This window comes from Chiloscyllium plagiosum, chromosome 10, assembly GCF_004010195.1.
Source record: "Chiloscyllium plagiosum isolate BGI_BamShark_2017 chromosome 10, ASM401019v2, whole genome shotgun sequence".
NCBI classification, from domain to species: Eukaryota; Metazoa; Chordata; class Chondrichthyes; order Orectolobiformes; family Hemiscylliidae; genus Chiloscyllium; species Chiloscyllium plagiosum.
This window is the reverse complement of record NC_057719.1, coordinates 44,104,785-44,126,894: the sequence shown is the minus strand read 5'-3', so window position 1 is coordinate 44,126,894 and position 22,110 is coordinate 44,104,785. Positions and strand designations below refer to the sequence as shown.

General features: G+C 39.9%; 1 protein-coding gene across 5 annotated transcripts in view; it reads left to right on the top strand.

Moving 5' to 3' along the window:
• The window catches only part of nin (ninein (GSK3B interacting protein)), a 187,398-nt gene that overhangs the window by 15,737 nt on the left and 149,551 nt on the right, over nucleotides 1–22,110 (top strand). For all 5 annotated transcript variants that reach the window (XM_043697621.1, XM_043697620.1, XM_043697619.1 and 2 more), the window contains exon 2: nucleotides 18,080–18,286. In XM_043697621.1, coding sequence (XP_043553556.1) covers nucleotides 18,104–18,286 — 183 coding nt within the window. In that variant the 5' untranslated portion in view covers nucleotides 18,080–18,103. The remainder of the gene's footprint in view (nucleotides 1–18,079; nucleotides 18,287–22,110) is intronic.

Here is a 22,110-nt window from a genome sequence, read left to right as displayed (position 1 = left end):
TAATTTGCAAAATAACTGTGCAAAGTTAAACGTGCTGCTGAGTGACTTCACCTCTCAGCCAGGGGTATAGATTTTGTATAATATCAGCACGACACTACGTTAGCTGCTATCCCCTCTTACAGGGGTGCATTCTGCTGTACTGGAGTAGGTGCTGCAACTAGTTGCAGAAATGAGTGAGTGCAAGTAGAACTTTGAGTTATGACACAGTAGAGTGAAAAGCTTGATTCAAGATTCACTGCTTCTGCTCTGGACCCCCTGGTGGAGGTGGTGGGCAGGAGAAGAGAGGTCCTTGATCCACATAACGACAGGAAGTCCTGCAGACAAACTCCATAAAGGTTGTGAGGAACAGATAACTGCAGTGATCAATGCCAAAAGTCTAGCCCCAAAGACCTGGGTGCAGTGCTACTCAAGCAATTGCATCCAAAAATAATATATCCTATCACTTGTACCATTAGCTTTGTACACTGCTCAATGTACTGATGGCAAGAAGGATCACACTGGGACGATAATGGACCTTGACATTCACAATACTCTGTGTATGGTAACACATCAGTAGGATATCGAGATTGGAATCCTTTTCAATTGGGGGGACATCTCAGAGTTGGTTTGCAGCACCAGCAAAACAAAGACTCCATTGTGAGTGGTACCCTGCACTATATGGAGCCTACAACCCTCACAAAATTTCATGCTTGCTCTGCCTGTTTCTCTCTGGCAAAAGAGAATGAAACATATTCCCTTAGAATGTACAGATTCCCCACACCTCCTATCGCAAACTGGGAGATGTTGCAAGTATCACTTGGTCATGTTGGGACAGGGACCCAAATAACCATTCACAGCCAATGTCTCCTTCACATCACTGGCAGTGTCATCCTCACCCTGCTCTGAGCTGCGGTTATAGCTGCAGGAGATGGAAGATTATAGTGTGCTGACCTCATTTGAATCAGAGACACCAGACACATTTGATGCGTTGCTAAGGTTCAGGAAGGAGGACTGCTTCCTGAACACTCTAGTGGAAATATCTCTTTGCTAAAACTCATCAGCCCTTCCTCTTTCCTTTCTCACCAGCATGTCTTGATCTGCATCATGGCTGCTTATTCTCTCTTATCCAAAAGGTATACAAGCTACTGCACTCACATTAGGGAGTGAATGGTTTGCACAGCATGCTTGACATCAGGACCAAATCCCACATTATTTGCTACAGCACTCAGTGTAAACTCTGGCAATTTCAAACAACTGTGGAAATTACCAAACCTTTCTAGTCATAACAACAACCTGTAAAAAGCAACTGACATTTCATGTGTAAGTAATTGACATTCTATTAAATAGTGATAGTGAACATATTTTCAGCTGTAGATGCTGCATTTCATGGTGTTATCCTAACTTTGAAGTCTTACCTTGTTGCAACCAAATTGTAATCTGCAACAATTGCATAGTGATTAATGAAAGTATTATTAATGACTCAAGATGCAGTGAATGTTTTGAAATGGTTGTGGTTATTTAACGTAAAATTTTGTTAAACTTAATTCTCTGTGGGAATGGTATGTGACAGCTTGTTTTAATTTCTGAAGTGCAGAAGTGCCTTGTTGACTTGTGAATTAGTAATACTTATATCCATAAATAAAGTAAGACAATTATATTTGCCATGCAATTTAATATTGTACACACAAACTGTTTCTAATTGTAAATAAAATCTCTTGTGAATCATAGCAAATGAACATTTGGTCGACAAATTGCTTTTAATATGTGATCCTATTTTACTGATTTAGACCCATTTATAGATAAAGGATGATAAAATACAGAGGAAGCCATTCACTTCATTTTATCAGTACTAGTTTTTGGAAAGAGTTGCTCAATTAACAGAGTGTACTACTGGTGTCAGTGGTCAATGATAAGTTCCAACTGTGGGTCCTCACCTTGATATTTTTCAAGTTTGCACGTGGGTACTATAACAACAACTTTTTTATAAGAAGGCATTTTCTATTTTTGTGTTTGCTCGATTTTTAATATTATTTAAATTTAATAAAGTAATTTTGCAATTACTGCAAGAATAATTGAAGGAATAATTGGCAATCTAGCTGCACAAGGCTTTTTGGGGAATAGTGACCATAATATGATAGAATTCTTCGTAAAGGTGCGGAGAAATGTAGTTGATTGTAAGACTAGAGTCCTCAAGTTGTGAATTTAGTCAAAAAGAAAAAAAAATGTAACATTGGAAATAGGAAATGAATTAGATTCAAGGAAGGGGCATACAAATTGGTCCAAAAACAGCAGACCTGAGAATTCGAGCAGTTTGAATTTCATCAGAGGAGGACAATGGCATTGATTAAAAGGGGGCAATTAAAGTATGAAAGTGTGGGAAATACACAAACTGATTGCAAAAGCTTCTATCTGTATGTGAAGAGAAAAGGGTTAGTGAAGACAAATTTGGATTCCTTACAATTAGAAGCGAGAAGTTGTACTGGGGAATGAAGAGATGGCAGACCAATTAAATACATACATTGATTCTGTCTTCACAAAAGAGGACACGAATAATGTCTGAAAAATGTTGGGGAACACAGGGTACAGTGGGAGAGAGAGAAACTAAAGGAAAACGGTAGTATTAATGGGGAAATTAATGGGATTCAAGGCTGATAAACACCCAAGTCATGATAAGCTGCATCCCAGAGTTCTTAAGGAAGTGGCCCTAGAAATAGTGGTTGCTTTGGTAGTTCAAGACTGTATAGAAAATAGAATGGTTCCGATAGATTGGAGGGTTACTAATGTAACCCCACTATTTAAAAAAGGAGGTAGAGAGAAAAAAGGGACTATAGACCAGTTAGCCTGGGATTGATTAGTGACAGGAGAAAGTGAGGTCTGCAGATGCTGGAGATCAGAGATGGAAATGTGTTGCTGGAAAAGCGCAGCAGGTCAGGCAGCATCTAGGGAACAGGAGAATCGATGTTTCGGGCATTAGCCCTTCTAGAGTCCTTTATAAAAGATTTAATAGCAGAGAACATAGACTACAATTACAGGATCGGACAGAGTGAGCATGGATTTACTTAGGGTAAATAATGCTTGACAAAATCCACTGGAAAGCTTTCAGGATGTAACTAGTACAGTTGATAAGAGGAGTCAGTGGATGTGGTTTACTTGGACTTTTGGAAGGCTTTTGGTAAGATTCCAATTAAGAGATTACTGTGTAAAATTAAAGTGCATAGGATTGGGGTTAGAGTAATGACATGCATAGAGTGGTAAGCCTTTGGTATTTTCTCCCATATGAAGTGGCTAAGGCAAAAATATTGAATGATTTCAAGGAAGAGTTGGATATAGTTCTGAGGACTAAAGGGATCAAATGATATGGGGAGAAAGCTGGCATTAGATACTGACTTTTCACTGGCACTGCAGCTGTTCTGCAAAGGGTATTGGCTATATGAATGATAATAGAAGTGTTTGAGAAATGATCTTACAGAAGTATATAGGATTCATGTAAAAGATACATTCAGATGGTCACCTCTGACTGAATTGTGAGTGTAGTAAATGAACTCAGGTTCATTTGTCAAAGGCAAATTTAGACCTGGTATTGGGACAATATCTTTAATACAGACTGTGACCATAACGTGAAATAGACTCCTATATAGAGCGTTGCAGCAAAAATTGTGGCATCCTTTAAGGAACCATTTGATGTACTTTGAAGGAATTTAGAATCTTCAGAGGAAGTTATTAATTGAGATGAAAGAAAATTTTACTTTTACAACTAACAGATGTTTGATAATTGGTAAAATAGCTTATAAAATAGAAATTCTGAGTAAATACACTTCAGCCTTGCATCTCATTTCCTAGTAAACTTCTTACAAGAGCTAATACCTTTATTAAAGCAACAAATAGACTCAGAAATAAAAATTAAAAATCATTGTCTGTCTGGAATATGCTGCTTCCAGAGACTTTCATGTATAATTGGTCACTGGGTTATCACATGCTACAGTCGCCTGGATTCAGCATTAGAATCATTCTCATTAGTATACTTCTCATGAAAATCTAATAGAAGGTGACATGCTCCATTTCATATTAATCTCTATGAATAATTCGTACATGCTGGGGGAGACATGCAGATTCCTAGTAGGAGGTATGTCTGCTTTGTCTGAACTTGTTATATGGTTCTAAAATTTGTTCTTTACCCAATGTAACATCATATTCAATTAAATGTCACCTTAATTGATGAAGTTCACAAAAGGAAGTCTTACACTTGGCTTTCAGCAATAAAAACTTAGCGTTATCTGTTAACTTTCAGGATAATGATGCTTAAATGCTGTGTAGCCTTTCAAACAGTATGTTTTAGAACTTGTTTGGTGAGAAAGAATGATTCACAGAAAGGAAGCCATACTGATTTTTGCCCATCTTCTAGCCCATTTAAACATACCCTGTTTATGTTCAAATAGAATTGGAATGTCTCCAATTTGTCAGCAAATTATTGTCATTATCTATATGACATTTTTATTTTGTTTAATAGCCATATGACTGGACAGTTAGTTAGTACAATTGGCTAGGGTGTGGTGCAGAATACCACCCATCATTGGTTTCAATTCTCTAACCAACTGGAGTATTTTGCCTCACATTGCCCCGGGATAAGCCATGATTATGAACCTTTGGATAACAAGGACTCAACAATGTACAGAAAGAGAGACCCATGAACAAAGGAATGTGTTTTTCTCGATCACAGCTGATTTAAGTTGAGCTTGGATTTTGGACCCAATCCCATTAGAAAATCCTGCACCCCCAACCCATCTCATGTCTCTTGGAACCTTTCAGTTTGGGATACAGTTCTGAAATGTTTGAAACCATTATTGCCCCACATTCACATTTCCAACAGGAAAGTCAGTGGAAAGAGACCAGAGCAGCAACTTCAGATAGTTATCTCCTTGTCTGAGTGTTAACCCAGTTTTTTACATTAGATTACATTACATTAGATTACATTAGATTACATTACATTAGATTACAGTGTGGAAACAGGCCCTTCGGCCCAACAAGTCCACACCGACCCGCCGAAGCGAACCCACCCATACCCCTACATTTACCCCTTACCTAACACTACGGGCAATTTAGCATGGCCAATTCACCTGACCCTGCACATCTTTGGACTGTGGGAGGAAACCGGAGCACCCGGAGGAAACCCACGCAGACACGGGGAGAACGTGCAAACTCCACACAGTCAGTCGCCTGAGGCGGGAATTGAACCCGGGTCTCAGGCGTTGTGAGGCAGCAGTGCTAACCACTGTGCCACCGTGCCGCCCACAGTTATAGGATGTCTACTGTCTATTAGATTCTGGATTAATCTCATAACATTTTGTTTGGTTTCATGAAATCACTGAGATATTGTAGTAATTACTGGAGGAGAAGCATCACCTCTTATTGGGATTAACTCAACGCAAGTCATCACTATTCAAGCTGACTATTGAAACATCCATAAGACTGCCTAATGCAAAGTCAGAGATCTAAGACACTTGCCTAAACAGAAGGCAAATTAATTTTAATCATATGCAGCCAGAAAGACTTCTTCAAATTCTAAGATGCTCTGAATTCTGTCTATGGACCCCAAAATACTAATTCAACACTTCAGTGCAAAATAGTCAGCACTGCTCACAGCTAAAGCTCAAATTCTAGCAAGGTGGACAGAACATTTTAACCACATCTTCATCAACTTTCATTCATCAATGAATAAGCAGTCGACAGGCTGCCTCAGGTTGCCATTAACTGCTGTGTTGGTAATCCTCCAAGGCCTTTAGAAATAGCTAATGCAATTAAACTTCTGTCTAGCATCAAAGCTCCAGGAACTGATGTAATCACAGTTAAAGTCTACGAGGCTGGATATCAATACCTGGTCAACAAGCTCATTCAACTCACAAGAAGCTGTTTCAGTCCATGTGGGGAAAACAATTATCCTGCAAGAATATAAGAATGTCTCCATGTCCCACCAATACATGGGGAATGGAACTCACAAATCTTGTGTCAGTTATGGAGGATCTCACTCTTCATCGCCAACACAATCTTTGCCAGAATATTTCTGGATTATTCAGATTGGGATTCTAGTGATCAACAACAGGGTGGTCTGTGAGTTCAGACGGCAGCAGATGGTAAGGTGTCTCATGAGCCGGGCTAGACCCTAGCGGTCAGTGGTGAGATGATGTCACAGAGTGGTGTGTGTCCAGCACGGGGGAGATTGGGCATTGCACAGTGGAGAATGAGCCCTCATTGGGAGTGCAAGCCCTCATAAGGAAGCCCAGCATGGAGCACCTGCAGGCCCATGGCTAAAAACACACTGTAATTCCTTATTTTTTTTCAACTTTATTGGAAAAGAGATTGTAATGTTTAACTTTTAACTTACTTCTTTTCTACCTAAGATTTTGTACCTAGGTGTCTTTGTACCTAAGATGTTGCTGGGAATGGTGACTTTGTACACTTTTCACTGTATTCCTGTATCCCTGTACTTGAGGACACGAGACAATAAACTTAGTTGCAATGCTATAATGTCTCAACCAGAATCTGCTGCCAGATCCTAGTTTCAGGAAAGGGTAAGGTGATACCTGATTTGGTGTTTACAATCAGACAGATTTAGGTGATTTTCATGCATAGGACACCCTATGCCACATTTATTGACCTGACCAAAACCTTTGACACAGTCAGACATGAGGGTTTTTGGACAGCAGTGGAGAAGGTTAGTTACCCTGCGAAATCTATCATAGTGATTCAATGGTCATGCATATCCTGAATGATGGTGAGTCTTCTGATTCATTCCCAGTCAGTTTTGAGTTTAGACTGGATGGTGTGTTAGCAACTGTGTGCTGTCCTCAGTATGGTTTTCTCCACTATGATTTCTAAAGCTTTTCATAATCATGATTCTAGCATTGAAAATAGATATTGCATAATGGATATCAACTCAACCTGAGATGACTCCAGGCAAAGACTATAGTCTCCAATGACATACTTAACCGATTTTTTTTTTGTTTGCCTAATGACTTTGTACCACCTGTAGTTCAGAGATAGACACGCAATGTAATGAGGGTTTGTTTTCCAAAGCTTGCAAAAACTCCAGCCTTACAATCAACAAAAATAAAACTGAAGTCATGTACCAGCCTGCTTCAGGACAGCCAAAACACAAGTCCAAGGTTTCATCCATGACCAGGAACGCTCAGCAAGTGATGTGTTCACTTACCTTGGTAGCACATTTAAGTTAGTCACATGCAAAGGTTGCCAAAGCAAGGGCAGCCTTAAACAGACTCTGATCATCAGTCTGTGAATACAGAGTAATAAATCTGCCTATTGTGATTATGCTGCTCCTTTAACAAGGTTATGCTGTCCTTGGCTGTTTATTCAGCAAGGTTGTAAAAGCGGCGATTCCGAAAATTCAAGGTTTCAAGGGTTTTAAGGCCAGTTTGACTATAGATCACAGATACTGCCTCAGACAAAACGCTTTCAAGTTTTAAAAAACGCTTGCATATTGAAAGGGGAGTGGCCAGCTCAGCTTTTTTCTGGCATGGTTTACTGAAGGCAAGCAGTCAGTTTTGAAATTGGTTTACATGGAAGAAGGTGTTCCATGCTGAATCTTTCTGCTGTCTCTCTCTCTTTCTCTCTCTCCTGTAAAACCCTTTGTTTGATTTTACCTTTGTTACAAGGGTGTTTATGGGGATTGTTGCAAGTATTTGGAATAGTATCATGAAGGTTGGGATAATCTGCTGGGTTTTTGGATAGGTCAAGTTATTCTATATTCTGTTCTCTTTTACTTGTGTTTCATGCAGTAATCTTGCAAATAAATTCAGTTTTGTTTAAAACGAACTGGGTGGGTCAGCTGCATCACACCGGAATATCCACTCTACACTTGCTTAAAGCAACTAGCAAAGTTAGGGTCAGGGCTACTTTCTTGAAATGTTTTGAGGGGGTCTGGCCTGGTCCATAACATTACAAATCTGAAAGTCTGTACAGTAATAATCATTCCCACTCTGCTCTATGCTTGTGAAAATTGGACTGTGCATTTATGCTTTGCCAAACAAGCTCAACTATTTTCACTTGAGCTGCCTTTGGAAACCTATGAAGATCAGACAACAGGGTAAAGTACCAGTCATGGGATCTGCTCGCCAAGCTGGCATGTCAAATGTCTACACCCCATGTTGAGAGAGTGACAACTGCGTTGGGCTGGTCTTGTATTTCTTAGATTCAGTGAGCCTGGGGTGCATTGTTATAATATCAAAAGGCACATAGGAGGACATTCCTAAAGGCTTCATTTAGAAATTTGACATTGACATGGGGTCTTGGAGAAACTCACCCAGGTTTGGGGCATCTTGCACAACAAAATAAACACAATGCAATCTCATTTGAAAGCAAATATATTTCAGAGGCAGAGAGAAAATGCAAGGAAAGGAAAACCTGAAACAGAATCCCATCCAAACTGAAAAATCAGTAATATTTGTTCTATTAGCAATGGAACCCATAGGCAGTTTAGTTACCTACCAAACACCTCAGATGATGGATACAGGCATCTTTGTCTTGAAGGATAAACACAAACTGCACCCCAACTAGGGGTCGTGGGGGGCATAAAATAAGAATCAAATCTGAATGTTTTCAGGTTCCTTACCTTCACTGTCCCAACATAGATTCATCGATACATTAGGGGAGCATGCTCAAGTTGTCATTTTCTAATATACACAATCATTTTTTCAATACAGAAAAAGTAAAAGTATGGTATTTACAAATTAGGAACTTCTGTTCCTCTTGGGCTATGGGGTTCTCTGGCAAGACTGAAAGGAGAATTTAGAGAGTTAGGCAGGAATTTAAAAAGGAGGTTCACAAGAGTAGTAATATCTGGATTACTCCCGGTGCTGCAAGCTAGTGAGGGGAGGAATAGGAGGATAGAGCAGATGAATGTATGGCTGAGGAGCTGGTGTGTGGGAGAAATATTCGCATTTTTGGATCAGTGGAATCTCTTCCATGGTAGAAATGAACTGTACAAGATGGACGGATTGCACCTGAATTGGAAGGGGACTAATATACTGGCAGGGAGATTTGCTTGAGCTGCTCAGCAGGATTTAAACTAGTGGCGAGGTGGGGGCTAACCCAGGGAGATAGAGAGGAAAGAGACCAATCTGAGACTGCTACAGTTGAGAAAAGAAGCGAGTCAAATAGTCAGGGCAGGCAGGGACAAAGCACAGAACAGGGTGGGACTGATAAATTAAACTGCATTTATTTCAATGAAAGGGGCCTAACAGGGAAGGCAGGTGAACGCAGGGCATGGTTAGGAACATGGGACTGGGAGATCATAGCAATTACAGAAACATGGCTCAGGGATGGACAGAACTGACACCTTAATGTTCCAGGATATAAATGCTACAGGAAGGACAGAAAGGGAGGCAAGAGAGGAGGGGGAATGGCATTTTTGATAAGGGATAGCAGATTAGCTGTACTGAGGGAGGATATTCCCGGAAATAATCCAGGGAAGTTAGTTGGGTGAAACTGAGAAATAAGAAAGGCATGATCACCTGATTGGGATTATATTATAGACTCCGAATACTCAGAGGGAAATTGAGGAACAAATTTGTTAGGAGATCTCAGTTATTTGTAAGAATAATAGGGTGGTTATGGTAGGGAATTTTAACTTTCCAAACATAGACTGGGACTGCCATAGTGTTAAGGGTTTAGGTGAAGAGGAATTTGTTAAGTGTGTACAAGAAAATTTTCTGATTCAGTTTGTGGATGTACCTACTAGAGAAGGTGCAAAATTTGACCTATTCTTGGGAAATAAGGCAAGGCAGGTGACTGACATGTCAGTGGGGGAGCACTTTGGGGCCAGTGACCATAATTCTATTAGATTTAAAATAAATGGAAATAGATAGACCAGATCAAAAAATTGAAGTTCTAAATTGGAGAAAGGCTCATTTTGACGGTATTAGGCAAGAACTTTCAAAAGCTGATTGAGGGCAGATATTCGCAGGTAAAAGGAACAGCTGAAAATTGGGAAGCCTTCAGAAATGTATATTCCTGTTAGGGTGAAAGGAAAGGCTGGTAGGTGTAGGGAATGCTGGATGACTAAAGAAATTGAGGGTTTGGTTCAGAAAAAGAAGGAAGAATATATCAGGTATAGACAGGATAGATTGAGTGAATCCTCAGAAGAGTATAAAGACAATAGGAGTATATTTAAGAGGGAAATCCGGAAGACAAAAAGGGGACATGAGATAGCTTTGGCAAATAGAATTAAGAAGAATCCAAAGTGTTTTTACAAATATATTAAGGACAAAAGGGTAACTAAGGAGAGAATAGGGCTCCTCAAAAATCAGCAAGGTGGCCTTTATGTGGAGCCACAGGAGATGGGGGAGATACTAAATGGGTATTTTGCATCAGCGTTTAAAGTGAAAAAGGACATGGGAGATATAGAATGTAGGAAAATAGATGGTGAAAAATGTCCCTATTACTGAGGAGGAAGTGCTGGATGGCTTGAAAAGCAGAAAAGTGGATAAATTCCCAGGATCTGATAAGGTGTACACTGAAACCTTTTGGGAAGCTGGGGAAGTGATTGCTGGGCCCCTTGCTGAGATATTTGTATCATTGATAGTCACGGGTGAGCTGGCGGAAGGCTGGAGGTTGGCAAACGTGGTGCCACTGTTTAAGAAAGGTGGTAAGGACAAACCAGGGAACAATAGACCAGTGAGCCTGACGTCGGGGTGGTCAAGTTGTTGGAGGGAATCCTGAGGGGAAAGATGTACATGTATTTGGAAAGGCAAGGACTGATTATGGATAGTCAACACGGCCTTGTGCTTGGGAAATCATGTCTCATAAACTTGACGGAGTTTTTTGAAGAAGTAACAAAAGGATTGATGAGGGCAGAGCAATAGTCGTGATCTATATGACTTCAATAAGACGTTTGACATGGGAGACTGGTTAGCAAGGTTAGATCTGATGGAATACAGTGAGAACTAGCCATTTGGATACAGAACTGGCTCAAAGGTAGAAGACAGAAGATGTTGGTGGAGGATTGTTTTTCAGACTGGAGGCCTATGACCAGTGGTGTGCCACAAGAATCAGTGCTGGGTCCACTACTTTTCATCATTTATGTAAATGATTTGGATGTGACCATAAGGGGTATAGTTACTAAGTTTTCCGATAACACCAAAATTGGAGGTGTAATGGGCAGCAAAGAAGGTTACGTCAGATTACAATTGGATTCTGATCAGATGGGCCAATGGGCTGAGGCATGGCAGATAGATTTTAATTTAGATAAATGCGAGGTGCTGCATTTTGGAAAAGCAAATCTTAGCAGGACTTATACACTTAATGGTAAGGACCTAGGGAATGTTGCTGAACAAAGAGACCTTGGAGTGCAGTCTCATAGCTCCTTGTAAGTAGAGGCGCAGGATAGTGAAGAAGGCGTTGGGTATGCTTTCTTTTATTGGTCGGAGTATTGAGTACAGGAGTTGGGAGATCATGTTGCGGCTGTACAGGACATTGGTTAGGCCAGTTTTGGAATATTGCGTGCAATTCTGGTTTCCTTCCTATCCGAAGGGTGTTATGAAACTAGAAAGCTTTCAGAAAAGATTTACAAATATATTGCTCGAAGGTGGAGGCCAATACAATTGTAACATTTAAAAGGCATCTGGATGGGTATATGAATAGGAAGGGTTTGGAGGGATATGGGCCTGGTGCTGGCAGGTGGGACTAGATTGGGTTGGGATATCTGATTAGCATGGACGAGTTAGACCAAAGAGTCTGTTTCCGTGCTGTACATCTCTACGATTCTATGATTGCATTTATTGCCCTCGTTGCCTTGAGGCATGGTGATTGGAGGGACAGATCCATGAAATGTTGTCATCGTTTGAAGAAACTGAGCTTGGCAATTCCAGAATACAGTTAAGAGTCAAACATGATGATGTGAGACAGTGACTTTGTATTTTTGACAGTTTGATTTCTTTATCAATTTAAATATGTGGCAAATGTTTTCCTAAAAGTTCCTTTTATTGCTCTTTATTGTATGTGTTTGTAAATATCTGGTCATGCTGTATTTAATTGGCTGATTAGATTTCACATGTCTGTACTTGGGAATTAGTAACAGAGGTGATATTGTACATGGAATCTAGTCACCCTTATATGTTGAAAGGAAAGCAGCTTACTTTCAATCACATCACCTCCTGAAGTAATCATCAGAGTGTTCAGACCCTTTTGTGTTGTCTCCAGTTCCACATTATGTTTCAGCTGGTGTTATTTGGAAACCTCAACAAACCTTCCTGACATTAATAAATGCAGTCATTTACTGTTAAGTGTGTTCTCCAATCATCACAGCTAGTGGGAGTGCATTTGCATCCAGCTGATGCCAACAAGCTTTTTGTATTGTGATTAATGACACAGTTACCTGCAGCTGAGCAAGTGTCATGCTGAGATTCAAAGTAGAAATGTTTTCAGAAAGGCAGTGCCTTTCATTCAGCAGCTACATGCTGTCGACAGAACGAAGGTCATTATTAAGAAATTGCAAGTTTAGTAGCTGTAAAGTTATATACACTACATGTTGTAAAATTGAATTTGCTATACGTTTCAATAAATCAGTTGAAAACTCCAGGCATAGTATGACTGACGTATTTGCATCTGATTAATTATCCTGCTCGCTGGAATTAACTTTGTTTTCCCAATTAACTTCTGCCCAATTGAGAAACTATGCTTCAGAAGCTCAACTGTATAAACCAAGCATACACTCAGTAACGTTGGTCCTCTCCCTCTTCTCCAGGTGAGTACACAGGTTTCATTTCCACGACTGATATCTCTGAATGCTCCATTTCTTCAATTTCGTAGGAATGACTAACAACTGCTGTAGGTTCCTCCATGTTGACTTAGACGTGATGTGTTCCTGGATATTGCTGTATGTAATTGAAGAATGACAATGCACCATGCAGCTTCTCAGGTGGCACTTTTGCGCAGAAGGAAATGCAAGCAGCGTGCAGCTGTAGGAAATGCTGAAGAGTCAGTGTAAAAGTAGGGGTACATGTTGCGACACAACATTGAAGCCAATGCTTGTATCAGCAGTTTTTGCTGCAATCACACTTCATGTGCAGAAAGGGCATCTCAGTATGTGAAAGGGAAAAGGAAGGCTTAATACATGGTTCAAGGTTGGACCCTGATCAGTATTCCAGGGCTGGGCCATTTCTAGCCTGGGGTTTTACTTCAGTTGCCCAGTTAGTAAGCTTTGGTCAATGTAAGTCCAGGGTTCCACATAGTTACCATCCAGGGATTGGGCACAGTCAGTCCTCGTAGTTAAGCAAAATAAATCTGCAACATGGTAGTCATTCAGTCAGGGAAGTCTTGCAGGTTGCATCCATAGGAATAGGCCATGTCATTCAGCTTTGGTGATTAAAGTCTGGATTGGGATTTATAACCAATCTGTGGCATTATCAAGGCCACAGGCAGCTCAAATCTGGGATTGCATTGAGTGGTCACAGTTATAGGGGGCAATGGTAGATAGTAAGTTAGGATCTGGTAGGATTTGGGAGAGGACTGCATGGTCTCAAAGTGTGGGGTCAAAGTAAGCTGTGGTAACTCTGGCCTCCAGGGAGAGTGCAAGATATCAGCGCTCAATCGTCAGCAGCTCTGGGGCTACAACATGGAAATTAATGGCCACATAACTCAATCTAAGTTGGGTGAAGGGTCATCAGGAGCACAGGGATCACATCACAACAGGAGACATCAAGAATGAGCGGTATTTCATGGATTGCAAGTGGAGTCTGAAAATCACTGCAGTAAATGCAAAGTCTAAACTTCTCTATCCAGTAAACTTTGGGTTCGACAAAGCAGCATCTTTTTTTTGAAAGTGAGTAAAAGTTCAAGGCTGGAATGTGAAACCCTCAACTTCAGTAAGCATGAGTCCAGTGATTACACAATGTACCTATCTTCACATTAAGCAGTATACAAAGGGGGGTCTTGTGATGCAGTGGCAGTGTCCCTGCCACTGAGCAAGAGGGTCTGAGTTCAAGTCCACCTCTGGATATCATGATCATGGAGGAATGTTGTAACAAACATCCTCATTCTGATGTCTCATGAAGGAGTGATTGAGTGGACATTGTGCTTTACTTGGCATCTTATGATCTCTGAGACTAACCAGACAGAATGGAGTGAGGTACACTCACTCAATACCTCATCTTACTCAGTGGCTAAGGTAGACAGTTTCTTGAATTGGAATCCTATGACCTATTTTCCCCTAATTTAGTTATTTTGGTGCAAGGACGGCTGATTTCTGTACGTGATAGTGGATTCTGCGCATGGACCTCAATATGTTGGATGCCAACCAGCTTGTGCAGGACCTTCAAATGGCAGCTGCACACCTCAGTTGCCTATGACATTACTGATCTCACACATCTGCTGTAATTTGAAGTGTATGGCAGAGGTCAACTCAGCAGTTCTTCTTGTGGTCTGCAAAAGAATCCCACAGAAGACAGCAGAAAGAACCTCATCTGTATGAACAGCAGCAGCAGCCAGTGACTCCCACACATCTCCGTAGGAAGGAGCTGCAAGACAAGAGCCACCACAGAAAAGAGGCGCTCATTCACAGAACAGGATCTCAGGCTTAGGAGGAGCTATCTGCAAATCAGTAACAGCTGGTGCAGAAGATGACTAAGAATGTCTTGAGTCATTGTGTCATATCAATGCCAGCTGCTGGAGAAGGACTGGTGCTCACAAGGACTGAGTAGCCCTCAGAGTTAGTGCTGCCTTTTAGTTTCTTTGTCAGTGGATCATTTCAAAGAGCTATTGGGGATCTTTATGGTCTTTCACAATTCTCAACATATAACTGAATCCAGAGGTCATCCTCACAAGAACCATCGCATTCCCCCTCAATGTCGGGGCAGACAGGCAGCTGCTGTCCTTCAGGTTCAGAAAGCAATCACCTACACCCTATCTTGAACCAGCTGTCTTCTTCAACAAAAGAGGTTTACACTCCCTTTGTGCATAACTCATTTGTGGCAACACAAAATACTGCAGATCTGCACTATATATATCCAAGATCCTACCATGACTCATATATCTAGGACCACCCACAGGTGCCAGCCTTTTCCAGAGGCCCTTGGCCCACACAAGGATGATCACTGAAAGATGAGAAATAACCCCTTGACACCTAACTGATGACACATCTTAGAAATTCCAGACTGCAACCAATGAGAGATACAGTGTTGTCCATACGTTTACCAAGGTCATGAAGAACAAACAATTGGTCTTCTGTGTCTGAGATTTCATTGTCTGTACCTGTCTGGTAGAGGCATGCAGGTGCGCTGCACCCTCCATAATCTCAGTCACCAATGGAGGAATGTGTTGGCAGATGAGGAGATTGCAGGAGTGAGAGGAAACCTGGGAAGGAAGATGAGGATAAGGATGTTGCGATAGCCCAAGAGGAATATCAAAGACAGAAAGATAGGGCAATATACCACCAAGGTTAAGAAACTAGAGGAAATTTTTTACCGACCTGCATCCAGGAAGACTGAGCTGTGTTGAGACTTTTTCTGTCCTTGCTATTTTTGTTTGCACGGTTAGCTACCAGCCCTCTGTTTGCTCTATACCCCTTCAAGGATTGACATGTTGTGCTATTTGATTTTTACATGCATTTAAATATTAACTTTTCATTTTGATTTTGACTCTGATTCCTCACCTCTGCAAAAGATAAAAGTGCAAAAAGAAGCTTTGCCCTGCACCAATGTTAACATTAAAGCAGGTGTGATACAGTGAACATACCTTACCTCGCATTCTTGGATATTTGGACTAAAACAATCCTTGTGCAACAGGCATGTGAGTCACATCAGGGAGTCCACTTCCTTTTGAATACTGCTGAGTTTTCCCACATCCTGAGAGGACTCCTTATGTGTCTTCGACCTCACTATCCCTGTCGTGCTTTGTTGTATTTGTGCCATGTCTGTGCATCCTCACTGATAACAGTTGCATAACAATGAGCTGCAAAGTGTGAATCTGTGCTCCATAATGATAGTAAATTCACATCTGAGTTACCCATTTCCCACTTCATACCATAACTTTTTCAGGTGACTTTAAGAACCCACGACATCTTACAGAGCTCTCCCTCTAAAAACCTAATAGATACAAGTCAGATTCTATCAGTGCTTCCATAAGATACAAGTGCGAGGCTTTCCAAATAGACATTTCAGGTCCTAGCTCCTCTCCTAGACCCCGAGATTTATCTCGAGCTTTGAATGCAATCTCCAACCTATATGTATGGAGTTCTCTAATAAATGCAGCTATCTCCAATCATCCACTTCTCTGATTGATAAGAGAGGAATCGAATTGTAGCAATTGAAGTGCAGCACATTCTTTTGCTGGTTGAAGGTATTCCATAAGTTTCACTTTGGAGAACTTTCACCAGCTAGTGAGTTCAGCAGCACAGGATTCCTAACCTCTGAGCATCTGGTCTTGTTTTTAATTCACTCATGAGAGTTGGGCATCAGGCTGGGCCAGCACTTACCTCACTAATGGCTTCATTTGTATCAGAAGATGTAGAATATTGCCGTTCTTCAACCTTCCTAATGTAGAATGCAATTGATGTGACCCTGTGCAGTAATTAGAATGCAGAAACAAGCCATTGTTTCAACAAGTTCATGTTAATGTTTATGCTCCAAATGAACCTTCTCTTAGCTTAGTTCATCTAACTCCATCAATATATCATTTAGATCCTTCCTTTCTCATTTTTTAATCAAGATTCCCTATAACTTTATCTATTTTATTTGTCTCAACTACTCACGGTAGTAGTGATTTACGCATTCCAAACCCACTCTGGCTAAAGACATCTTTCTTCAATTGGATTTATCAGTGTTTACCTTCTGTTTATGGCCATAGTTATGGTTTCCATTAGGTGAAAAGATCTTCACTGCTGCTATGCATTCATCATTTATCAGGCTATCCCTCAGTCCTCTCTGTTCTAGAGCAAGGTGACCCAGTCTGTCCAATTAGTTTGGATGTCATCCTTGTGAATGTTTTCATTTTGCGTCTACTCCAGTGCCATATCCTTTTAATAATGTGGAGAGCAGAACTGTTCACACATGCAATACAACTGAGGTTTTACATAATCTGCTGTATCCTTTTAAAAATAAATCCAGTATTATGTTTGATTTTCTTTAGACCTTATTAAACTGGGTGACTTCCTCATGTGATTTGCTTTTCTATAACCTCAGAATTCATTTCCCCATTGAAACATTTATTTTCTTAAGAGTATTTAACCTCTTTATTCTTGCTTACCAAAATTGATCTTGTACTGCTCGTATATATTGAAGTTAATTTGTCAATGATCTTGTCCATTCTGAAAGTATATTTATGTTTTATTATAATTAATAGATGTTCTGTTGCCTATTAACTCCATCCCAATTGGTGTTGCTGCAAATTTTATTTCTGAATCTGAAATTCAGATTGTTTATGTAAATCGTGAACTCTAATAGTTCCTCTTTTGTTGTGTGGTTTTATGCTTACACCCATGGCTTTAGGTTCAAGACAGAGTTGTTAAAGATAAGGCATGGTCAAGAACTGTCTTTAGGCTTGTCCTTCTGTGCACATATTGAGATTAAGTACTATAATACGTGGTGTTCAGAGGTATACCATACTCTAATCCTACTGTTAAAATTTGAAAGTCTATTCCATGGAGTCAACCACCTAAGGTTATTTGTCTAACCCTCCCACTTTTCTGCATGTGTTTCTAGCATTCACTTGGCTAGACATCCACCATCTACCTTGCTCCCCACGGGTTTCTCTCGACTTTGTTTACTCTCCCCATACTGTGCTATTTATGCCCATTAAGGAGCAGCATCATTGCCGTATGATCGCAAGGTTGCTCCAGAATCCCAAATCCTTTACACAGCAGTCCTGCCATGTAAAATGACAGTCTTTTAATGCCTATTGTATATTTTGTAGACAGCTCACTGTTCATTTTGTTACTTTTCTACTACTTATTCTGATCTTAGTCTCAAGTCTACTATGCAGTGATCTATCAAAAGTTTGTAAAGGTATCTACAGGAATACCAAATGTTCATTTTTGTGGAGGGACAAGGAAAACATGCAGAACATTTGTTGAAGTTATTGTTTCATTCATCAACAGGTTGTTGTCGTGCTGTGCTATGGGATGGACGAAGCAGAGCAAGATAAATATGAGGCACGGTTGAAAGAGGTGTTTGATAGCTTTGATACCATAGGCACTGGGTCACTGGGCCGAGAGGAGCTGACTGATCTCTGTCATATGCTACAGTTACAAGAAGTGGCTCCAGTATTGCTGCAGTCTGTTCTTCAGGGAAACCTCTCAGGCAGGGTAAGGCTATCTTTGCTTTTCGACATCATTTTATGTCTTAATTAAGAAAATTATGTCTAAATTAAGAACTTAATTTATTTGTGCTGATTAAACTGTGACCTTAATCCATTTATATATGTCAGAATTTACATTATTACCATTTCTTAATTGTTAATAACATCTGAAATACTAGAAGGAGGAACAATGGGAGAAATAGTAACAACAATAAAAATTAGGTTGATGTCAGGATGGGATGACAAATTTTTTAAAACTTCCAACTTGACCCCAAGATGCGCTGTTAACCAGTTTTGATGGAGACAGAATGGAGCCTGGGCAGGCAACCCACTTCCAGGATGTAGCCTGACCTTTCAAACAAAATGAGATTATGCACCTCACCTTCAAAATGTAAACATGATCAGACATGAAAGGGAAAACTGCTTCATGGAAATGGCAGCACTGCATGAGGGCAAGGCGCAGCAGGTATGGTTTTCTTTTTGGCTTTCACTCTGCTCACTTTTTCCCAATAAAAATTGCAGTAGAGGTACTGACTGTCCTAGCTGCTTTGCTTAGCTGAGGCAATGTGCTACATTTTCTGTGCTAGAACTATTTGACTCCCCGTCCTCATCCTATTTCCTGATCACAACCAGTGCCATTAGTCTCTCTGATTCTGAACGTGAAATATTCACTAACTTTGCTTTCAACTTTTACCCTTACCTCATTTTACATTATCTAACTCTGATATTTCCATTTCCTTTCTCAGTTTTTCTAGCTCCATTTCTGCTGATTGGCTGAAGATAAATGATTAACTATAAACCCACTGACTTCCACAACTAATTTGACTACTTGTACTCCGCCCCGTTTCCTATATGAATTCATCACCATTGCATTTGATCTGACAATACCATCTTATATTACAGTGCTTCAGAAATCTGCCATTAATCTTAACTGAGGATTCCCAATTAGTGTGGCTGACAGAGCCTTAATTGTATTCAATTTCTTGCTTTTCTGCTTTTGCCTCTTCCTATCCATCCAAGGACCACAATAGAGTTTACCTTGTTCTCACTTTCCACCCCACCAGCCTTCACATTCAACAGATCATCCTCTGCCATTCCCAACATCATAAGCATGATGGCAGCACAATGACACCTTCCTGTCCTCTTCCCTTTCAGCATTCCAAAGGGATCATTCCTTGTGTGGACTCTGGTCCATTGCTTTATTACTCCCAACTTCCCTCACTTTCCAGGCAAGCACAGGAGATGCAACACCTGTCTTTCACCTTCTCACCATTCAAATAAATTATACTTACTCACAATGAAGTTCATTCTACACTGGGGAGACCAACACAGGTTGAACAACTGTTTTACAGAACACCTCCGTTAAATCAGCACATTTGACCTTAGGTTTCTGTCTGATTAATTGACACTATACTCCCACTCTGACCTCTCTGTCTTTAGCATCCTCAGAGTATGTTAGCGCATTGGATGACTGGTTTCCGATGTAGAGTGACACCAACTGAGGTTACCATGAAGGTCCTACCTCCTCAACCTTGCCTCTCACCTGAGACATGGTGAACCTCAGCTTAAAACACCACCAGTTGTCTCCAATGATAGAACAGCACTGTGGTCCTCTGACTGTGGTGACTTTACTTACTTTACAATGCTAATGAACCCCAAACGCACTTCAGCTTTCAGTTAGGCATATACAGACTTCCAACCTCAACACTGAGTTCAACATTTTAAATCATAACCTTAACCTCCAAATTTTTTGACAGCTGTTGACGATGATTCTGCTGTTCTTTCTCAAATCCCTTCTAAATTTTTTTTGTTGTTTCTTTACTTACCCTATTACTACGTCCTTTTCCCATCATGCACCATTACGCCAACAACATTTGAATTCTCCTGCCTTCCAAATTACTGCATATCTACCTTGTTGTTCTTTCCTCCCATCACCTTGCCCTGCTGAATATCATTGCTTTAAACCTGTCACATCTGTAACTTTTACCAGCTTTTCTAAAAGGACATCAACTTGAAATGTTAACTCTATTACTGTCTCCACAGATGCTGCCTGACTTGCTGGGTATTTCCAGCATTTTCTGATTTTCTTTTCAATTTTCAGCATCCATAGCATTTTGCTTTTGTAATTGAGATGTTGGCTTAACAATGACATTGATTTTATCAATATAAATGAGGTGTCAAGTATATACATTAGCTCATTGTTTATCCGATTCTGTAGTTCAGTGCAGAGAGGATGATTGATTCATCCAGTTGCAGAATGCAACTGGTCAGTTAGTTGGTAATGTCAATTGAATTTGGACAGGATATTTGGATATAGTTGTGTTCTGTGTATATGTTGCATTTTCATGATAAAGTAGTAGTAATAGCAAGCAGTAGAGTAAGGCCTTGATCAGAAAGAGGATTTTCTGTACTTTAAATAAAAAGTTGATTTTACCAGAAATAATTAAAAGTAACAGCCATTTGTTACACTATCCATTGATATCTCTGGATTTCTAAACTCTAATTCTAAACTAATTTCTGAGGATCTTTTATAACTAAACTGTTTCTTTATAAGAGCTTGATAAATATTTGATAAATATAGAATCTTTAGCATGCTGTACTTGATGCTCAACCACGGGAATTTATTGTACCTTCTTACGTTTGGTATGTGTACTTCTCAGTGACTATTGAGTAGAATGTATTGTTGTTCAAAACATACAGGAAAAAAAATGCAATAAAGTTTTTGTCACAGCAGAAAGTAAGTGGATGGCTGCCATCAGATGTAAGGCTCAGTTCTTGGTTACTTAATTGAGAAATAGCAAGATCCATTGACCGATTAACAATTGAACCATTGGGAGGTGGAATCTCAGAACCAGTAGCAACTTGACTGGGTGAAAATGTCATCAACAACTTTAAAGATCTGTTTAACAGGGAGAGCTTTACGGCTCATCAAAATGTATCAGGCATAATACAAATAATTATAAATGTAAACTGCACATTTGATTGCTATATGATGATTTTATTGTGTGAAACATGTATGAAATTAAAATGTATAATCTGAAGCAGTGCTCTTCTCTTTGAAGGTCTAGCTTGCCATTTTGTTCCAGTCTAGCATGTTCTTCACATCTGCACCCATCCCCCCCCCCTCCATTAAAAGTAATTCATTATAAAGTTTTCTCCTAGCTTAATTTAGGATTTGACAGATTTACAATTATATTGACTTTCAGGTTCTGCATTTATTCATATACCACATAAACACTATAGCGAAATCACCACATCAGATGGCAACAAAAATACTGGGTTGGGAAATTTGCTTTGACCTTAATTTGTACTAAAAACTTCACTCCTGCGGTTAACATTTGTCTTTGACAATATTTGTTTTTATTTAATGACAAATTAATTGATGCTTTTCCTTTCTTGCTGTATTTATCTTTTTCTTTGTTTCAATTGTCATAAAGATATTGAGACCTGTTCTGGTGTATTTAGATGAGTGCTCACTCATGTTTTGATACCTTTCCAAGTTTGCTATCTCAAACAGATAAGAATAGCAATCAAGATTGCAGTCATCTGATTTCGGTGTCATACTGGTTTTACCAAAGTAGCCAAAAGGTTGCTAGTAACAATTTTTTGAACAATCAAAGCAGAATAGTCAAGGCAGAACGTGTTCTTCCAGTGTATGTTTAGAATGATTTGATTCACTTCTATTGAACAGTTTATGGCTGTCTTATTTGTGCATGATAACAGATTTCTCAGAGGAACTTGAATACATTTTAACTCGATGTACCCAATAATTACATTTTAACACAATGTATTGAACAAAGGAAATATTCCATTTGCCAGACTTGGCTAACA